At 49.5% G+C, this 20,017-nt stretch overlaps 1 protein-coding gene across 2 annotated transcripts in view; it reads right to left on the bottom strand.

Annotated features, from left to right (window-relative positions):
- MTR (5-methyltetrahydrofolate-homocysteine methyltransferase) overlaps positions 1 to 12,259 on the bottom strand; it is a 123,164-nt gene extending 110,905 nt beyond the window's left edge. The window contains exon 1 of one of the 2 annotated variants that reach the window (XM_077282902.1): positions 12,079 to 12,259. In XM_077282902.1, the coding sequence (XP_077139017.1) occupies positions 12,079 to 12,112 (34 nt within the window). In that variant the 5' untranslated portion in view covers positions 12,113 to 12,259. Of the gene's footprint in view, positions 1 to 11,938; positions 11,957 to 12,078 lie in introns of those variants that run through there. The other variant, XM_077282901.1, reaches the window with a different exon arrangement.
- Positions 12,260 to 20,017: the final 7,758 nt, after the last annotated feature.

Here is a 20,017-nt window from a genome sequence, read left to right as displayed (position 1 = left end):
AATTAATTTGGACAAAGCATTTTTTTAAGTAAAATCGTAAGTTGGTTACCGTCAGTGATCCAAACCAGTTTTAATATATAATAAATCAATCTACATCTCTGGACAAGATATCATCACCCTACTAACCAGAATCCCTCAATGTCTGTCTATTTCATCCTTCTTCTCCGCTAGATTTCTAAAACTTAACGTGGACAAAACAGAATTCATCATCTTTCCCCAATCTCACGCGACCCCCCCAACGAACCTATCCATTACAGTAAACGGCTGCCCACTCTCCCCAGTCCCACAAGCTCGCTGTCTTGGGGGTAATCCTTGACACCGATCTCGCCTTCAAACCACATACCCAAGCCCTTTCCACTTCCTACCGCCTTCAACTCAAAAATATTTCACGGATCCATACATTCCAAAACCAAGAATCTGCAAAAACCCTAGTCCATGCTCTCATCATCTCCCGCCTCGACTACTGTAACCTCCTGCTCTGTGGCCTCCCCTCTAACACTCTTTCACCCCTTCAATCTATTCTAAACTCTGCTGTCCGACTAATCCACCTGTCACCCCGCTATTCCCCGGCCTCTCCCCTCCGTCAATCCCTTCACTGGCTCCTCATTACCCAGAGACTCCAGTACAAAACCCTAACCATGACGTATAAAGCCATCCACAACCTGTCTCCTCCATACATCTGTGACCTCGTCTCCCGGTACTTACCTACACGCAACCTCTGATCCTCACAAGATCTCCTTTTATACTCCCCTCTTATCTCCTCTTCTCACAATCGCATACAAGATTTCTCTCGCGCATCACCCCTACTGTGGAACTCTCTACCACAACATATCAGACTCTCGCCTACCGTGGAAACCTTCAAAAAGAACCTGAAGACCTACCTCTTCCGACAAACCTACAACCTGCAGTAACCACCGATCGACCAAATCGCTGCACGACCAGCTCTATCCTCACCTACTGTATTCTCACCCATCCCTTGTAGATTGTGAGCCCTCGCGGGCAGGGTCCTCTCTCCTCCTGTACCAGTCATGACTTGTATTGTTTAAGATTATTGCACTTGTTTTTATTATGTATACCCCTCCTCACATGTAAAGCGCCATGGAATAAATTGCACTATAATAAATGATAATAATCTTGGTCAACTAGCCAGTGGAAAAAGGTAATTTTCAGAATTAGTATGTAACAGTGCATTATAACATTTTATTAAATATTGAAAAATATGTGTTTTTTGCTTTGTCCCAATTAATTTGCACAGCACTGTATAGTGGACCCTGCACGCCATACACAGGACCCATCGTGCCATATATAGTGGACCCTGCACGCTATATACAGGACCCTGCCTGCCATATATAGTGGACCCTGCACGCTATTTACAGGGGATCCTGCAAGTTATATACAGGACCCTGCAAACTATATACAGGAACCTGCTTACCATATACACAGTACCCTGCACATTATAAACAGGGCACCCTGCACGCTAGATACAAGACCCTGCGCACCATATATAGAGGACCCTGCATGCCATATACAGGACCCAAAATACCAGATACATGGGACCCTGCACGCCATATACAGAGCCCAGCAGCAAGCACCATAACTAGGGGACCCAGAACACCATATACACAGGACCCTGTGTGTCATAAATAGGGGACCCAGCATACCGTATACAGGACCCCGAGTGTCATATATAGGGGACCAGCGTACCATATACAGGACCCCGCGTGTCATATATAGGGGACCCAGCATACCATATACAGGACCCCGAGTGTCATATATAAAAGACCCAGCATACCATATACAGGACCCCGCGTGTCATATATAGGGGACCCAGCATACCATATACAGGACCCCGAGTGTCATATATAGGGGACCAAGCATACCATATACAGGACCCCGAGTGTCATATATAGGGGACCCAGCATACCGTATACAGGACCCCGAGTGTCATACATAGGGGACCCAGCATACCATATACAGGACCCCGCGTGTCATATATAGGGGACCCAGAATACCATATACAGGACCCGCATGTCATATATAGGAGACCCAGCGTACCATATACAGGACCCCGCATGTCATATATAGGGGACCCTGCACACTATACACAGGACCCCGCGTGTCATATATAGGGGAGCCCTCGTGTCATATATAGGGGACCCTGCACACTATATACAGGACCCCGCGTACCATACATAGGAGACCCCGTGTACCATATACAGGACCCCGCGTACCATATACAGGACCCCACGTACCATATACAGGACCCCGCGTACCATATACAGGACACCCTGCACACTATATACAGGACCCCACGTACCATATACAGGACCCAACGTACCATATACAGGACCCAGCGTACCATATACAGGACCCCGCGTACCATATATAGGGGACCCTGCACACTATATACAGAACCCAGCGTACCATATACAGAACCCTACGTGTCATATACAGGACCCCGCGTACCATATACAGGACCTTGCACACTATATACAGGACCTCGCGTACCATATACAGGACCCCGCGTACCATATATAGGGGACCCTGCACACTATATACAGGACCCCGCGTACCATATACAGGGGACCCTGCACACTATATACAGGACCCCGCGTACCATATACAGGACCCCGCACACTATATACAGGACCCCGCACACTATATACAGGACCCCGCGTACCATATACAGGACACCCTGCACACTATATACAGGACCCCGCGTACCATATACAGGACACCCTGCACACTATATACAGGACCCCACGTACCATATACAGGACCCAGCGTACCATATACAGGACCCAGCGTACCACATACAGGACCCAGCGTACCATATATAGGGGACCTTGCACACTATATACAGAACCCAGCGTACCATATACAGAACCCTGCGTGTCATATACAGGACCCCGCGTACCATATAGGGGACCCTGCGTACCATATACAGGACCCCGCGTACCATATACAGGACCCCGCGTACCATATACAGGACCCCGCGTACCATATACAGGACCCCGCGTACCATATACAGGACCCCGCGTACCATATACAGGACCCCGCGTACCATATACAGGACCCCGCGTACCATATACAGGACCCCGCGTACCATATACAGGACCCCGCGTACCATATACAGGACCCAGCGTACCACATACAGGACCCAGCGTACCATATACAGGACCCCGCGTACCATATATAGGGGACCTTGCACACTATATACAGAACCCAGCGTACCATATACAGAACCCTGCGTGTCATATACAGGACCCCGCGTACCATATATAGGGGACCCTGCACACTATATACAGGACCCCGCGTACCATATACAGGACCCCGCGTACCATATACAGGACCCCGCGTACCATATACAGGACCCCGCGTACCATATACAGGACCCCGCGTACCATATACAGGACCCCGCGTACCATATACAGGGGACCCTGCACACTATATACAGGACCCCGCATACCATATATAGGGGACCCTGCACACTATATACAGGACCCCGCGTACCATATACAGGACACCCTGCACACTATATACAGGACCCCAAGTACCATATACAGGACCCAACGTACCATATACAGGACCCAGCGTACCATATACAGGACCCCGCGTACCATATATAGGGGACCCTGCACACTATATACAGAACCCAGCGTACCATATACAGAACCCTACGTGTCATATACAGGACCCCGCGTACCATATACAGGACCTTGCACACTATATACAGGACCTCGCGTACCATATACAGGACCCCGCGTACCATATATAGGGGACCCTGCACACTATATACAGGACCCCGCGTACCATATACAGGGGACCCTGCACACTATATACAGGACCCCGCGTACCATATACAGGACCCCGCACACTATATACAGGACCCCGCACACTATATACAGGACCCCGCGTACCATATACAGGACACCCTGCACACTATATACAGGACCCCGCGTACCATATACAGGACACCCTGCACACTATATACAGGACCCCACGTACCATATACAGGACCCAGCGTACCATATACAGGACCCAGCGTACCACATACAGGACCCAGCGTACCATATAAAGGGGACCTTGCACACTATATACAGAACCCAGCGTACCATATACAGAACCCTGCGTGTCATATACAGGACCCCGCGTACCATATACAGGACCCCGCGTACCATATATAGGGGACCCCGCGTACCATATACAGGACCCCGCGTACCATATACAGGACCCCGCGTACCATATACAGGACCCCGCGTACCATATACAGGACCCCGCGTACCATATACAGGACCCCGCGTACCATATACAGGACCCCGCGTACCATATACAGGACCCCGCGTACCATATACAGGACCCCGCGTACCATATACAGGACCCCGCGTACCATATACAGGACCCCGCGTACCATATACAGGACCCCGCGTACCATATACAGGACCCAGCGTACCACATACAGGACCCAGCGTACCATATACAGGACCCCGCCTACCATATATAGGGGACCTTGCACACTATATACAGAACCCAGCGTACCATATACAGAACCCTGCGTGTCATATACAGGACCCCGCGTACCATATATAGGGGACCCTGCACACTATATACAGGACCCCGCGTACCATATACAGGACCCCGCGTACCATATACAGGACCCCGCGTACCATATACAGGACCCCGCGTACCATATACAGGACCCCGCGTACCATATACAGGACCCCGCGTACCATATACAGGACCCCGCGTACCATATACAGGGAACCCTGCACACTAAATACAGGACCCCGCATACCATATATAGGGGACCCTGCACACTATATACAGGACCCCGCGTACCATATACAGGACACCCTGCACACTATATACAGGACCCCGCGTGTCGTATATAGGGGACCCCACGTACCGTATACAGGACCCCGCGTACCGTATACAGGACACCCTGCACACTATATACAGGACCCCGCGTACCATATACAGGACCCTGCGTACTATATACAGGACCCCGCGTACCATATATAGGGGACCCTGCACACTATATACAGAACCCAGTGTACCATATACAGAACCCTGCGTGTCATATACAGGACCCCGCGTACCATATACAGGACCTTGCACACTATATACAGGACCTCGCGTACCATATACAGGACCCCGCGTACCATATACAGGACCCCGTGTACCATATATAGGGGACCCTGCACACTATATACAGGACCCCGCGTACCATATACAGGGGACCCTGCACACTATATACAGGACCCCGCGTACCATATACAGGGGACCCTGCACACTATATACAGGACCCCGCGTACCATATACAGGACACCCTGCACACTATATACAGGACCCCACGTACCATATACAGGACCCCGCGTACCATATACAGGACCCAGCGTACCATATACAGGACCCCACGTACCATATATAGGGGACCTTGCACACTATATACAGAACCCAGCGTACCATATACAGAACCCTGCGTGTCATATACAGGACCCCGCGTACCATATACAGGACCTTGCACACTATATACAGGACCCCGCGTACCATATACAGGAGACCCTGCACACTATATACAGGACCCCGCGTACCATATACAGGACCCCGCGTACCATATACAGGACCCCGCGTACCATATACAGGACCCCGCGTACCATATACAGGACCCCGCGTACCATATACAGGACCCCGCGTACCATATACAGGACCCCGCGTACCATATACAGGACCCCGCGTACCATATACAGGACCCCGCGTACCATATACAGGGGACCCTGCACACTATATACAGGACCCCGCGTACCATATATAGGGGACCCTGCACACTATATACAGAACCCAGCGTACCATATACAGAACCCTACGTGTCATATACAGGACCCCGCGTACCATATACAGGACCTTGCACACTATATACAGGACCTCGCGTACCATATACAGGACCCCGCGTACCATATATAGGGGACCCTGCACACTATATACAGGACCCCGCGTACCATATACAGGGGACCCTGCACACTATATACAGGACCCCGCGTACCATATACAGGACCCCGCACACTATATACAGGACCCCGCACACTATATACAGGACCCCGCGTACCATATACAGGACACCCTGCACACTATATACAGGACCCCGCGTACCATATACAGGACACCCTGCACACTATATACAGGACCCCACGTACCATATACAGGACCCAGCGTACCATATACAGGACCCAGCGTACCACATACAGGACCCAGCGTACCATATATAGGGGACCTTGCACACTATATACAGAACCCAGCGTACCATATACAGAACCCTGCGTGTCATATACAGGACCCCGCGTACCATATAGGGGACCCTGCGTACCATATACAGGACCCCGCGTACCATATACAGGACCCCGCGTACCATATACAGGACCCCGCGTACCATATACAGGACCCCGCGTACCATATACAGGACCCCGCGTACCATATACAGGACCCCGCGTACCATATACAGGACCCAGCGTACCATATACAGGACCCAGCGTACCACATACAGGACCCAGCGTACCATATATAGGGGACCTTGCACACTATATACAGAACCCAGCGTACCATATACAGAACCCTGCGTGTCATATACAGGACCCCGCGTACCATATACAGGACCCCGCGTACCATATATAGGGGACCCTGCGTACCATATACAGGACCCCGCGTACCATATACAGGACCCCACGTACCATATACAGGACCCCGCGTACCATATACAGGACCCCGCGTACCATATACAGGACCCCGCGTACCATATACAGGACCCCGCGTACCATATACAGGACCCCGCGTACCATATACAGGACCCCGCGTACCATATACAGGACCCCGCGTACCATATACAGGACCCAGCGTACCACATACAGGACCCAGCGTACCATATACAGGACCCCGCGTACCATATATAGGGGACCTTGCACACTATATACAGAACCCAGCGTACCATATACAGAACCCTGCGTGTCATATACAGGACCCCGCGTACCATATATAGGGGACCCTGCACACTATATACAGGACCCCGCGTACCATATACAGGACCCCGCGTACCATATACAGGACCCCGCGTACCATATACAGGACCCCGCGTACCATATACAGGACCCCGCGTACCATATACAGGACCCCGCGTACCATATACAGGACCCCGCGTACCATATACAGGGGACCCTGCACACTATATACAGGACCCCGCATACCATATATAGGGGACCCTGCACACTATATACAGGACCCCGCGTACCATATACAGGACACCCTGCACACTATATACAGGACCCCGCGTGTCGTATATAGGGGACCCCACGTACCGTATACAGGACCCCGCGTACCGTATACAGGACACCCTGCACACTATATACAGGACCCCGCGTACCATATACAGGACCCTGCGTACTATATACAGGACCCCGCGTACCATATATAGGGGACCCTGCACACTATATACAGAACCCAGTGTACCATATACAGAACCCTGCGTGTCATATACAGGACCCCGCGTACCATATACAGGACCTTGCACACTATATACAGGACCTCGCGTACCATATACAGGACCCCGCGTACCATATACAGGACCCCGTGTACCATATATAGGGGTCCCTGCACACTATATACAGGACCCCGCGTACCATATACAGGGGACCCTGCACACTATATACAGGACCCCGCGTACCATATACAGGGGACCCTGCACACTATATACAGGACCCCGCGTACCATATACAGGACACCCTGCACACTATATACAGGACCCCACGTACCATATACAGGACCCCGCGTACCATATACAGGACCCAGCGTACCATATACAGGACCCCACGTACCATATATAGGGGACCTTGCACACTATATACAGAACCCAGCGTACCATATACAGAACCCTGCGTGTCATATACAGGACCCCGCGTACCATATACAGGACCTTGCACACTATATACAGGACCCCGCGTACCATATACAGGAGACCCTGCACACTATATACAGGACCCCGCGTACCATATACAGGACCCCGCGTACCATATACAGGACCCCGCGTACCATATACAGGACCCCGCGTACCATATACAGGACCCCGCGTACCATATACAGGACCCCGCGTACCATATACAGGACCCCGCGTACCATATACAGGACCCCGCGTACCATATACAGGACCCCGCGTACCATATACAGGACCCCGCGTACCATATACAGGGGACCCTGCACACTATATACAGGACCCCGCGTACCATATACAGGAGACCCTGCACACTATATACAGGACCCCGCGTACCATATACAGAACCCTGCGTGTCATATACAGGACCCCGCGTACCATATACAGGACCTTGCACACTATATACAGGACCCCGCGTACCATATACAGGAGACCCTGCACACTATATACAGGACCCCGCGTACCATATACAGGACCCCGCGTACCATATACAGGACCCCGCGTACCATATACAGGACCCCGCGTACCATATACAGGACCCCGCGTACCATATACAGGACCCCGCGTACCATATATAGGGGACCCCGCACACTATATACAGGACCCCGCGTACCATATACAGGACCCCGCGTACCATATACAGGACCCCGCGTACCATATACAGGACCCCGCGTACCATATACAGGACCCCGCGTACCATATACAGGACCCCGCGTACCATATACAGGACCCCGCGTACCATATACAGGACCCCGCGTACCATATACAGGACCCCGCGTACCATATACAGGACCCCGCGTACCATATACAGGACCCCGCGTACCATATACAGGACCCCGCGTACCATATACAGGACCCCGCGTACCATATACAGGACCCCGCGTACCATATACAGGACCCCGCGTACCATATATAGGGGACCCTGCACACTATATACAGAACCCAGTGTACCATATACAGAACCCTGCGTGTCATATACAGGACCCCGCGTACCATATACAGGACCTTGCACACTATATACAGGACCTCGCGTACCATATACAGGACCCCGTGTACCATATATAGGGGACCCTGCACACTATATACAGGACCCCGCGTACCATATACAGGGGACCCTGCACACTATATACAGGACCCCGCGTACCATATATAGGGGACCCTGCACACTATATACAGGACCCCGCGTACCATATACAGGACACCCCGCACACTATATACAGGACCCCACGTACCATATACAGGACCCCGCGTACCATATACAGGACCCCACGTACCATATATAGGGGACCTTGCACACTATATACAGAACCCAGCGTACCATATACAGAACCCTGCGTGTCATATACAGGACCCCGCGTACCATATACAGGACCTTGCACACTATATACAGGACCCCGCGTACCATATACAGGAGACCCTGCACACTATATACAGGACCCCGCGTACCATATACAGGACCCCGCGTACCATATACAGGACCCCGCGTACCATATACAGGACCCCGCGTACCATATACAGGACCCCGCGTACCATATACAGGACCCCGCGTACCATATACAGGGGACCCTGCACACTATATACAGGACCCCGCGTACCATATATAGGAGACCCTGCACACTATATACAGGACCCCGCGTACCATATACAGGACCCCGCGTACCATATAGGGGACCCAGCGTACCGTATACAGGACCCCGCGTACCATATATAGGGGACCCTGCACACTATATACAGGACCCCGCGTACCATATACAGGACCCCGTGTACCATATACAGGACCCCGCGTACCATATACAGGACCCCGCGTACCATATACAGGACCCCGCGTACCATATACAGGACCCCGCGTGTCGTATATAGGGGACCCCGCGTACCATATACAGGACCCCGCGTACCATATACAGGACCCCGCGTACCATATACAGGACCCCGCGTACCATATACAGGACCCCGCGTACCATATACAGGACCCCGCGTACCATATACAGGACCCCGCGTACCATATACAGGACCCCGCGTACCATATACAGGACCCCGCGTACCATATACAGGACCCCGCGTACCATATACAGGACCCCGCGTACCATATACAGGACCCCGCGTACCATATACAGGACCCCGCGTACCATATACAGGACCCCGCGTACCATATACAGGACCCCGCGTACCATATATAGGGGACCCTGCACACTATATACAGGACCCCGCGTACCATATACAGGACCCTGCACACTATATACAGGACCCCGCGTACCATATACAGGACCCCGCGTACCATATACAGGACCCCGCGTACCATATACAGGACCCCGCGTACCATATACAGGACCCCGCGTACCATATATAGGGGACCCTGCACACTATATACAGGACCCCGCGTACCATATACAGGACCCCGCGTACCATATACAGGACCCCGCGTACCATATACAGGACCCCGCGTACCATATACAGGACCCCGCGTACCATATACAGGACCCCGCGTGTCGTATATAGGGGACCCCGCGTACCATATACAGGACCCCGCGTACCATATACAGGACCCCGCGTACCATATACAGGACCCCGCGTACCATATACAGGACCCCGCGTACCATATACAGGGGACCCTGCGTACCATATACAGGACCCCGCGTACCATATACAGGACCCCGCGTACCATATACAGGACCCCGCGTACCATATACAGGACCCCGCGTACCATATACAGGACCCCGCGTACCATATACAGGACTCCGCGTACCATATACAGGACCCCGCGTACCATATACAGGACCCCGCGTACCATATACAGGACCCCGCGTACCATATACAGGACCCCGCGTACCATATACAGGACCCCGCGTACCATATACAGGACCCCGCGTACCATATACAGGACCCCGCGTACCATATACAGGACCCCGCGTACCATATACAGGACCCCGCGTACCATATATAGGGGACCCTGCACACTATATACAGGACCCCGCGTACCATATACAGGACCCCGCGTACCATATACAGGACCCCGCGTACCATATACAGGACCCCGCGTACCATATATAGGGGACCCTGCACACTATATACAGGACCCCGCGTACCATATACAGGACCCCGCGTACCATATACAGGACCCCGCGTGTCGTATATAGGGGACCCAGCGTACCGTATACAGGACCCCGCGTACCATATATAGGGGACCCTGCACACTATATACAGGACCCCGCGGACCATATACAGGACCCTGCGTACCATATACAGGACCCCGCGTGTCGTATATAGGGGACCCCACGTACCGTATACAGGACCCCGCGTACCGTATACAGGACCCCGAGTGTCATATATAGGGGACCCAGCATACCATATACAGGACCCCGCGTGTCATATATAGGGGACCCAGCAAACCATATACATGGGACCCTGCATGTCATATATAGGAGACCCAGGGTACCATATACAGGACCCCGCGTACCATATACAGGACCCCGCGTACCATATACAGGGGACCCTGCACACTATATACAGGACCCCGCGTACCATATACAGGACCCCGCGTACCATATACAGGACCCCGCGTACCATATACAGGGGACCCTGCACACTATATACAGGACCCCGCGTACCATATACAGGACCCCGCGTACCATATACAGGATCCCGCGTACGATATACAGGACCCCGCGTACTATATATAGGGGACCCTGCACACCATATACAGGACCCCGCGTACCATATACAGGACCCCGCGTACCATATACAGGGGACCCTGCACACTATATACAGGACCCCGCGTACCATATACAGGACCCCGCGTACCATATACAGGACCCCGCGTACCATATACAGGACCCCGCGTACCATATACAGGGGACCCTGCACACTATATACAGGACCCCGCGTACCATATACAGGACCCCGCGTACCATATACAGGACCCCGCGTACCATATACAGGACCCTGCAGTGATTTCTGGCTCAGCACCTGTCAGATTACTGAAGTTTTCCTCTTGTACAGACGTTCGCACATCTCAGCCCTGTACCACTGGACCTTCCCCAGGACCCCATGCAGTCACAGCTCTGTACATGTGACATGGGACAGCACCCGCACACCACCGCCATTACCTGCAGGGCCGGGGTGCTGGATGGTGGGCGCCATGGCTCTTGTAAGCTGAAGCAGGAATGGCGGCGCTTGTCTCAGCACCGAACGGACACACCGGAGAAGCGTGTCCTGACAAGAAGTCCCGGCTCCGGTATCTGTGTCTGTACCCTGCTGCTTCCGTTCCTGTGCTGTGGAGCTTACTGCGCATGCTCAGGTGACCGCCTCGTAGCGAGCTGGCAATGAGATTCCTCACTCAGCCGCCTCAAGTGATACTTACTCAGCGAGGAGGGAGAATATCGGGGTCATGGAGTTCAGCTCCTCAGTCACAGTACATATAATCACACTCTCTACATGACAGCTCATGGAGGCAGGAAAGCGTCCTGTGCCCCAGCTGCCTCTGCCCAGGAGGGCACAATGCACTGCAGGCAAAGTAACAAGTGCCAACTTATAGGAAGCAGTGTATGTGCCCTGCCATTTATTCAGAGCATGGTGCCAACCTGAGGCATGGGGAGAATAACACCCCTTCAGCCAAAATGAACGCAGATTCCCAAACCCTTAGGCTACGTTCACATTTGCGTTGTTGTGTGTTGCGTCGGTGACACATCTGCGACGCAATGCACAACGCATGCAAAACGCATTGTTTTGTGACGCATGCGTCCTTTTTTTGCATGATTTTGGACGCAAAAAAAATGCAACTTGCTGCGTCCTCTGCGCCCTGACGCGTGCGCCCAAAAAGACGCATGTGTCACAAAACGCAACACAACGCATGTCCATGCGTCCCCATGTTAAATATAGGGGCGCATGACGCATGCGGCGACGCTGCAGCGCCCGACGCTGCGTCGCACAACGCTAATGTGAACGTAGACATACTAATGTGAACGTAGCCTTATGTCACATTTCTGTGCTTGAATGAAAGCTTCCAACCAAACACTGAGGCCGCAGTCAGTCGGCCATACAACACAGACAACGACCGCAGCGCAGGGATCGGCCGGCGACTCTCCTGGCCCCTGCTACATAGAAACACATGCTGGGACGCTCGGGTTAGCATAGCCGCCGGCCAGTCCGTGCACTGCGATGTGATCATCGTCCGTGTGGTACTCCCACCTTACTGCGCCCCAAGGCCCCTAATTCATCAAAGTGTTTTTGACAAGTTTCTAGTTTAAAACACCTTGAAATGTCACAAAGTTTTTATGTAACTGAAAATGGAATGGGGTACGATGTGGCCGGCCTGGCAAATCCATCAAAATTTATGTCACTTTAGTGGCGTACATTTCACCAGAAAGGTACTCGAGCGCGAGACAGCCTGGAGCAATATTTCTGATGGAGGGGCACATCGCTTGTAAGAAACTTCTAATTCATTAGGATAGGTGCTCTAGTGGAGCCTTCATTAACACTGGGGCGCAAAACGTCGCTAATCGAGCTCTGAGTATCTGTAGGAAAACATTAGCTACATGGAGACCCAACAGCCACTATTCATCAAGCACACGCCTCTTAATGAACCGGAGGCGTCTTAAAAGTTTTTGATTCTGGGTATCTTCACTGCCCTCCAACCCGACCAACGAGTACACTCGCTCGTCATCACTAGTTCTTACTTGACCTATTCTTAAACCATTTTGTCCAGCAGCATTATTTTTACTATCTTACCAGTGTTTGCGGGCATTTTTTTTAAAGGGAACCTGTCACCAGTTTTTTTGCCTATCAACTAAAAATATCATCTAATAGAGTGTGAGCTATACATTCCCCAACTACTTGTGAAACCCCCCAACTCCCCATGAATACCCCATAAGAACCTTTTATACTGCTACCGCGCTGTAAGGAAATATCCTCGGTCCGGTCCGATGGGTGTTGGTTCTGGCCCCTCTCCCCACCCCAAATCAGCGTGCTGTACGCATTCCGTTCTGTGAATAGCGTTGTTCGCGTACAATCCCACGCGTGCGCCTTCAAATTGCCTTCTGCGCGTGCGCAGTATGCTTTGCCCAACTGCGGGCAAAGCCGAAAAGCATTAGCGCGCGTGCTCCGGAAGTACTATGTCCCTGAAGTCTTTCGCTGTGTTCCGGGAGGTAGTTTACCGGTGCATGCGTACTAATGCTTTTCGGCTTTGCCCGAAGTTGGGCAAAGCATACTACGCACACTCAGAGGGCAATTTGAAGGCGCACGCGTGGGCCTGTACGCGAACAACGCTATTCACAGAGCGGAATGCGTACAGCATGCTGATTTGGGGTGGGGAAAGGGGCCAGAACCAATGCCCATCGGACCGAGGATATTTCTATACAGCGTGGGAGAAATATAAAAGGTTCATATGGGGGATTCATGGGGAGTCGGGGGGTTTCACAAGTAGTTGGGGAATGTATAGCTCACACTCTATTAGATGATATTTTTAGTTAATATGCAAAAAAACTGGTGACAGGTTCCCTTTAAACTCCATTCAACCATTAAGAAATTGCTTTTTCTGAAGCAAAGTCGTTTTTGAGAAGCCTTCCCCTTTATTTGCATTGTAAAGTATAGAGTGTCTTTAGAATGGAAAATGCCTGTATTGTGGTCCGCTCACTTTTTTTTTTTTTAACAACTTGGCGTCTTTGAAAACCCGAATTGGAAAGAATGAACATATGAACAGCAAGTTGTTTTTACATAGAAATGCATACATTCAAGGTTTTTTTAGCATCTTCCAGGCACTTTTTCAGGAAGGTTTCAGACCCGTCCAAAAAAGTGCAATGTGCATATGTCCTAACACACATACTAAACTCTAAAAGTTTCCATCCGCGAACCTCAAAACATCTACCCCTTCTGACCCAAAAGCAAAAGAAAAGTTGACGCTCATATGCACAAGACAATATGAATAAGCCACAGATGTTTTGGAATCTGTTCTGTGGAGAGTTGTGACAAAACTGGAACTGGAACCTTTCAGCCTATGGATAAGCAGAATGTTTGTAGGAGGAAGAATGAAGAAAATGCTGAAAAGGACATCCTGCCTACAGGGAGGCATGCCGGTGGCTCAGTGCTTTGATTCATCTCACACTTAAACCAGCAGTGGGTGGAGGACAAGAAGGATTCAATCAAGTTTAAAGAAATTCTAGGCGAAAACATCATGCTACATACAAGGAAGCTGAGGTTTGAGCTTCAGTGGACCGTCCACCCTCAATGTCCACAAAGGTTTCATAAGATTCTGGAGCGGCTGTCAAGTTTGCCAAACTTCTAATCCATAGAAAATCATAGGAACATTTCCAGAATTACATGTGCTTCTCATAAAATAAGAATATCATCAAAAAGTTAATTTATTTCAGGTCTTCCCTACAAAAAGTGAAACTCATATATTATATAGAGTCATCACAAACAGAGTGATCTATTTCAAGTGTTTATTTCTGTTAATGTTGATGATTATGGCTTACAGCCAATGAAAACCCAAAAGTCTTTATCTCAGTAAATTAAAATACTTCATAACACCAACTTGAAAAATTATTTTAAAATCCAAAATGTTGGCCTACTGAAATGTATGTTCAGTAAATGCACTCAATACTTGGTTGGGGCTCCTTTTGCATCAATTACTGCATCAATGCGGCGTGTCATGGAGGCGATCAGCCTGTGGCACTGCTGAGGTGTTATGGAAGCCCAGGTTGCTTTAATAGCAGCCTTCAGCTCATCTACATTGTTGGGTCTAGTGTATCTCATCTTACTCTTGACAATACCCTACAGACTCTCTATGGGGTTAAGGTCAGGCGAGTTTGCTGGCCAATCAAGCACAGTGATACTTTTGTTTTTAAATCAGGTATTGGTACTTTTGGCAGTGTGAACAGGTGCTAAGTCCTGATGGAGAATGAAATTTCCATCTCCAAAAAGCTTGTCGGCAGAGGGAAGCATGAAGTGCTCTAAAATTTCCTGGTTGACGACTGCACTGACTTTGGTCTTGCTAAAACATAGTGGACCAACACCAGCAGATGACATGGCTCCCCAAACCATCACTGATTGTGGAAACTTCACAAAAGACCTCAAGCAGCTTGGATTGTGTGCCTCTCCACTCTTCCTCTAGACTCTCTGGGACCTTGATTTCCAAATCAAATGGAAAATTTATTTTCATCTGAAAATAACACCTTGGATCACTGAGCAACAGTCCAGTTCTTTTTCTCCTTGGCCAGGTAAGACGCTTCTGGCGTTGTCTATTGGTCATGAGCGGCTTGACACAAGGAATGCGACACTTGTAGCCCATGTCCTGGATACGTCTGTGTGTGGTGGCTCTTGAAGCAATGACTCCAGCAGCAGTCCACTCCTTGTGAATCTCCCCCAGATTTTTGAATGGGCTTTTCTTATCAATCCTTTCAAGGCTGCGGTTATTCCAGTTGCTTGTGCACCTTTTTCTACCACACTTTTTCCTTCCACTTAATTTCCATTAACCCCTTTACCCCCAAGGGTCATTTGATCGTTGATGACCAGGCCAATTTTTACAATTCTGACCACAGTCCCTTTATGAGGTAATGACTCTGAAACGCTTCCATGGATCCTGGTGGTTCTGACTTTATTTTCTCGTGACATATTTTACTTCACGTGAGTGGTAACATTTCTTTGATATGACTTGCGTTTATTTGTCGAAAAAAATGGAAATTTGACAAAAAATGTAGAATATTTCGCAATTTTACAACTTTGAATTTTCATGCCCTTAAATCACACAGATATGTGACACAAAATACTTAATAGGTAACATTTCCCACATGTCTACTTTACATCAGCACAATTTTGGAGCACTTTTTTTTTTTTGTTAGGAAGTTATAAGAGTTAAAAGTTGACCAGCGATTTCTCATTTTTACAACACCATTTTTTTTTTAGGGACCACATCACATTTGAAGTGACTTTGAGGGGTCTATATGATAGAAAATACCCAAAAGTGACACCATTATAAAAACTGCACCCCTCAAGGTGCTCAAAACCACATTCATGAAGTTTATTAACCCTTCAGGTGCTTTACAGTAATTTTTGGAATGTTTTAAAAAAAAATGAACATTTAACTTTGTTTCACAAAAAATGTACTTCAGATCCATTTTTTTTATTTTATCAAGGGTAACAGGAGAAATTCGACCCCAAAAGTTGTTGTCCAATTTGTCCTGAGTACGGTGATACCCCATATGTGCGGGGAAACTACTGTTTGGGCACATGGCAGAGCTCAGAAGGGAAGGAGCGCCGTTTTACTTTTTCAAACTAAAATTGGCTGGAATTAAGATCGGACGCCATGTCGCGTTTGGCGACCCCTGATGTGCCTAAGCAGTGGAAACCCCCCACATGTGAGCCCATTTTGGAAACTAGACCCCCTAAGGAACTTATCTAGATCTGTGATGAGCACTTTGAACTCCCAAGTGCTTCACAGAAGTTTATAACATAGAGCTGTAAAAATAAAAAATATTTTTTTCACAAAAATGATCTTTTCGCCCCCAATTTTTAATTTTTACAAGGTTAACAAGAGAAATTGGACCCCAAAAGTTGTTGTCCAATTTGTTCCAAGTACGCTAATACCCTATATGTGGGGGTAAATCACTGGGCGCACAGCAGAGCTCGGAAGGCAAGGAGCACCATTTGAATTTTTTGCCGCAGAATTGGCTGGAATTGAGATCGGACATCATGTTGAGTTTGGAGAGCCCGTGATGTGCCTAAACAGTGGAAGCCCCCTATTCTAACTCCAACCATAACCCCAACACACCCCTAACCCTAATCCCAACCCTAACCCTAATCCCAACCCTAACCTCAACCCTAACCCTAACCCAAACCCTAACTTTGGCCAAAACCCTAACTTTAGCCCCAATTTAACCCTAATGAGAAAATGGAAATAAATACTTTTTTTTTATTTTATTGTTTTTCACTAACTAAGGGGGTGATAAATGGGGGTTTGATTTACAGTTTATAACAGGTTTTTATGTTGGGTTTTTTTATTTGGCAGCTGTCACACACTAAATGACGCTTTTTATTGCAAAAATTAGTTTTTGCATCACCAGATTTTGAGAGCTATAATTTTTCCATATTTTGGCCCACAGAGTCATGTGAGGTCTTGTTTTTTGTGGGACGAGATGTTATTTTTATTGGTACCATTTTCAGGCACATGATATTTTTTGATCGCTTTTTATTACGATTTTTGTGAGGCAGAATGCACAAAAACCAGCAATTCATGAATTTCTTTTGGGTGGGGTGTTTATACCATTCCACGTGTGGTAAAATTGATAAGGCAGTTTTATTCTTCGGGTCAGTACGATTACAGCGATGCCTCATCTATATTTTTTTATGTTTTGGCTCTTTTATACAATAAAAACTATTTTATATTAAAAATAATTGTTTTTGCATCGCTTTATTCTGAGAGCTGTAACTTTTTTATTTTTTCGCTGATAACGCTGTATGCCAACTTTTTTTTTGCGGGACAAGATGACGTTTTCAGCGGTACCATGGTTATTTATATCTGTCTTTTTGATCGCGTGTTATTCCAATTTTTGTTCGGCTGTATAAAGTCAGATCGCTGCTCTGACACTTTGCACAGCACTGTGTCAGATCAGCGATCTGACAGGCAGTGAAGGAGGCTTGTCGGCGCCTGTTCTCAGCAGGCAGTGACAAGCCACCTCCCTGCAGGACCCGGAAGAACCCCGCAGCCGTCTTGGATACGGGGATCTGCAGGCAGGGAGAACCTCAGAACAACGTCATCACATCGCATTGTTCTGAGGGTCTGAAGGAAGCACGCAGTGCCCCCTCCCTGGGCAATGTTTCTCTATGCCACCAGAACGCTGCAATCATGTTTGATCTCAGTGTTCCGGAGTTTAAAGTGCCGGGAGTCGTCCGTGGCCATTCCTGGCACTTAGTGGCGGGTGTCAGCTGTGAGATTCAGCTGACACCCGGCCTCAATCGGCTGCACACCACCCGTGAGCGCGGCCAATCGGCTTCGACGTACTATCCCATCCATCCAAACTCTTTACGGAAGTCAGGGGCGACCAAATCCGGTTGTTTACAATGGGCCAGCTTTAACTCCTGGGCCGCCATCGCCGCTTCAGAGGACCATTTGGCCAGCGAAGTCTTCGTGCCCTTAAGATCAGTCGGGAGGGGGATATCATGGCGATTGGGCATAAATCGCCAATAGTATCCCACAATTCCCAGAAACGCCCTAAGCTGCTTCTTGGAGACTGGTTGAGGCCAATTCTGATTTGCCTCCACCTTCTTCACCTGCGGCTTTATTTCACCCCTTTTCGATGATGTAGCCCAGGTATTTTGCCTTTGCTTTCCCTATGGCGTACTTCTTTAGGTTTATGGTAAACCCTGCCTTCCTCAGCTCATCCAATACCACCTGGACCTTCTGCGGGTGATTTCCCCAATCCGGACTGAAGATCACAATGTCGTCCAGGTAAACTGCGGTGTACTTTTTGTGAGAGGTGAGGATCCGGTCCCTGGTTCTCTGGAAGGTAGCTGCAGCTCCCTGCAGACTGAACAGCATCCTGGTATACTGAAAACACCCGTCCGGTCTAGAGAAAGCAGTCTTCTCCTTGTCACTTGGGGACAGGAAGATTTGCCAGTACCCTTTTGTTAGGTCCATGGTGGTGATGTATCTAGCTGACCCTAGCCTCTCAATGAGCTAATAAATACGGGGCATTTGATACTTCCTGTAATCATTACAAAATTGCCATTCTCCATCAGGCTTCGGAACCAGGACAATGAGGCTAGACCAGCCGTTTTCACTCCTCGAAGGAGGCGAGAACGTTGAACCCGTGTGTCAGAGATCACCTCACAGTGGGTTTCGGGAATCTGATACTGCTTTTGGTTCACCCGCACATGCGGTTCCATCAGGATTTCATGCTCCTCAACCTGCATACATCATGGCAACTCGAAAAAAAGGTCTGGGTTCTGCAGAAGCTGTTCTCAGCACTGTTTTTTCTGGGCTGCGGACAATGTCTCTGCCATTGTGACATCCTTGACCTTGGGTTCAGGACTGGCCCCCAGGCATGTAGCTTC

This window comes from Ranitomeya variabilis, chromosome 2 (assembly GCF_051348905.1).
Source record: "Ranitomeya variabilis isolate aRanVar5 chromosome 2, aRanVar5.hap1, whole genome shotgun sequence".
Classification (NCBI taxonomy): Eukaryota; Metazoa; Chordata; class Amphibia; order Anura; family Dendrobatidae; genus Ranitomeya; species Ranitomeya variabilis.
The sequence above is the reverse complement of the archived record's forward strand: the minus strand, read 5'-3'. Positions and strand labels throughout refer to the sequence as shown.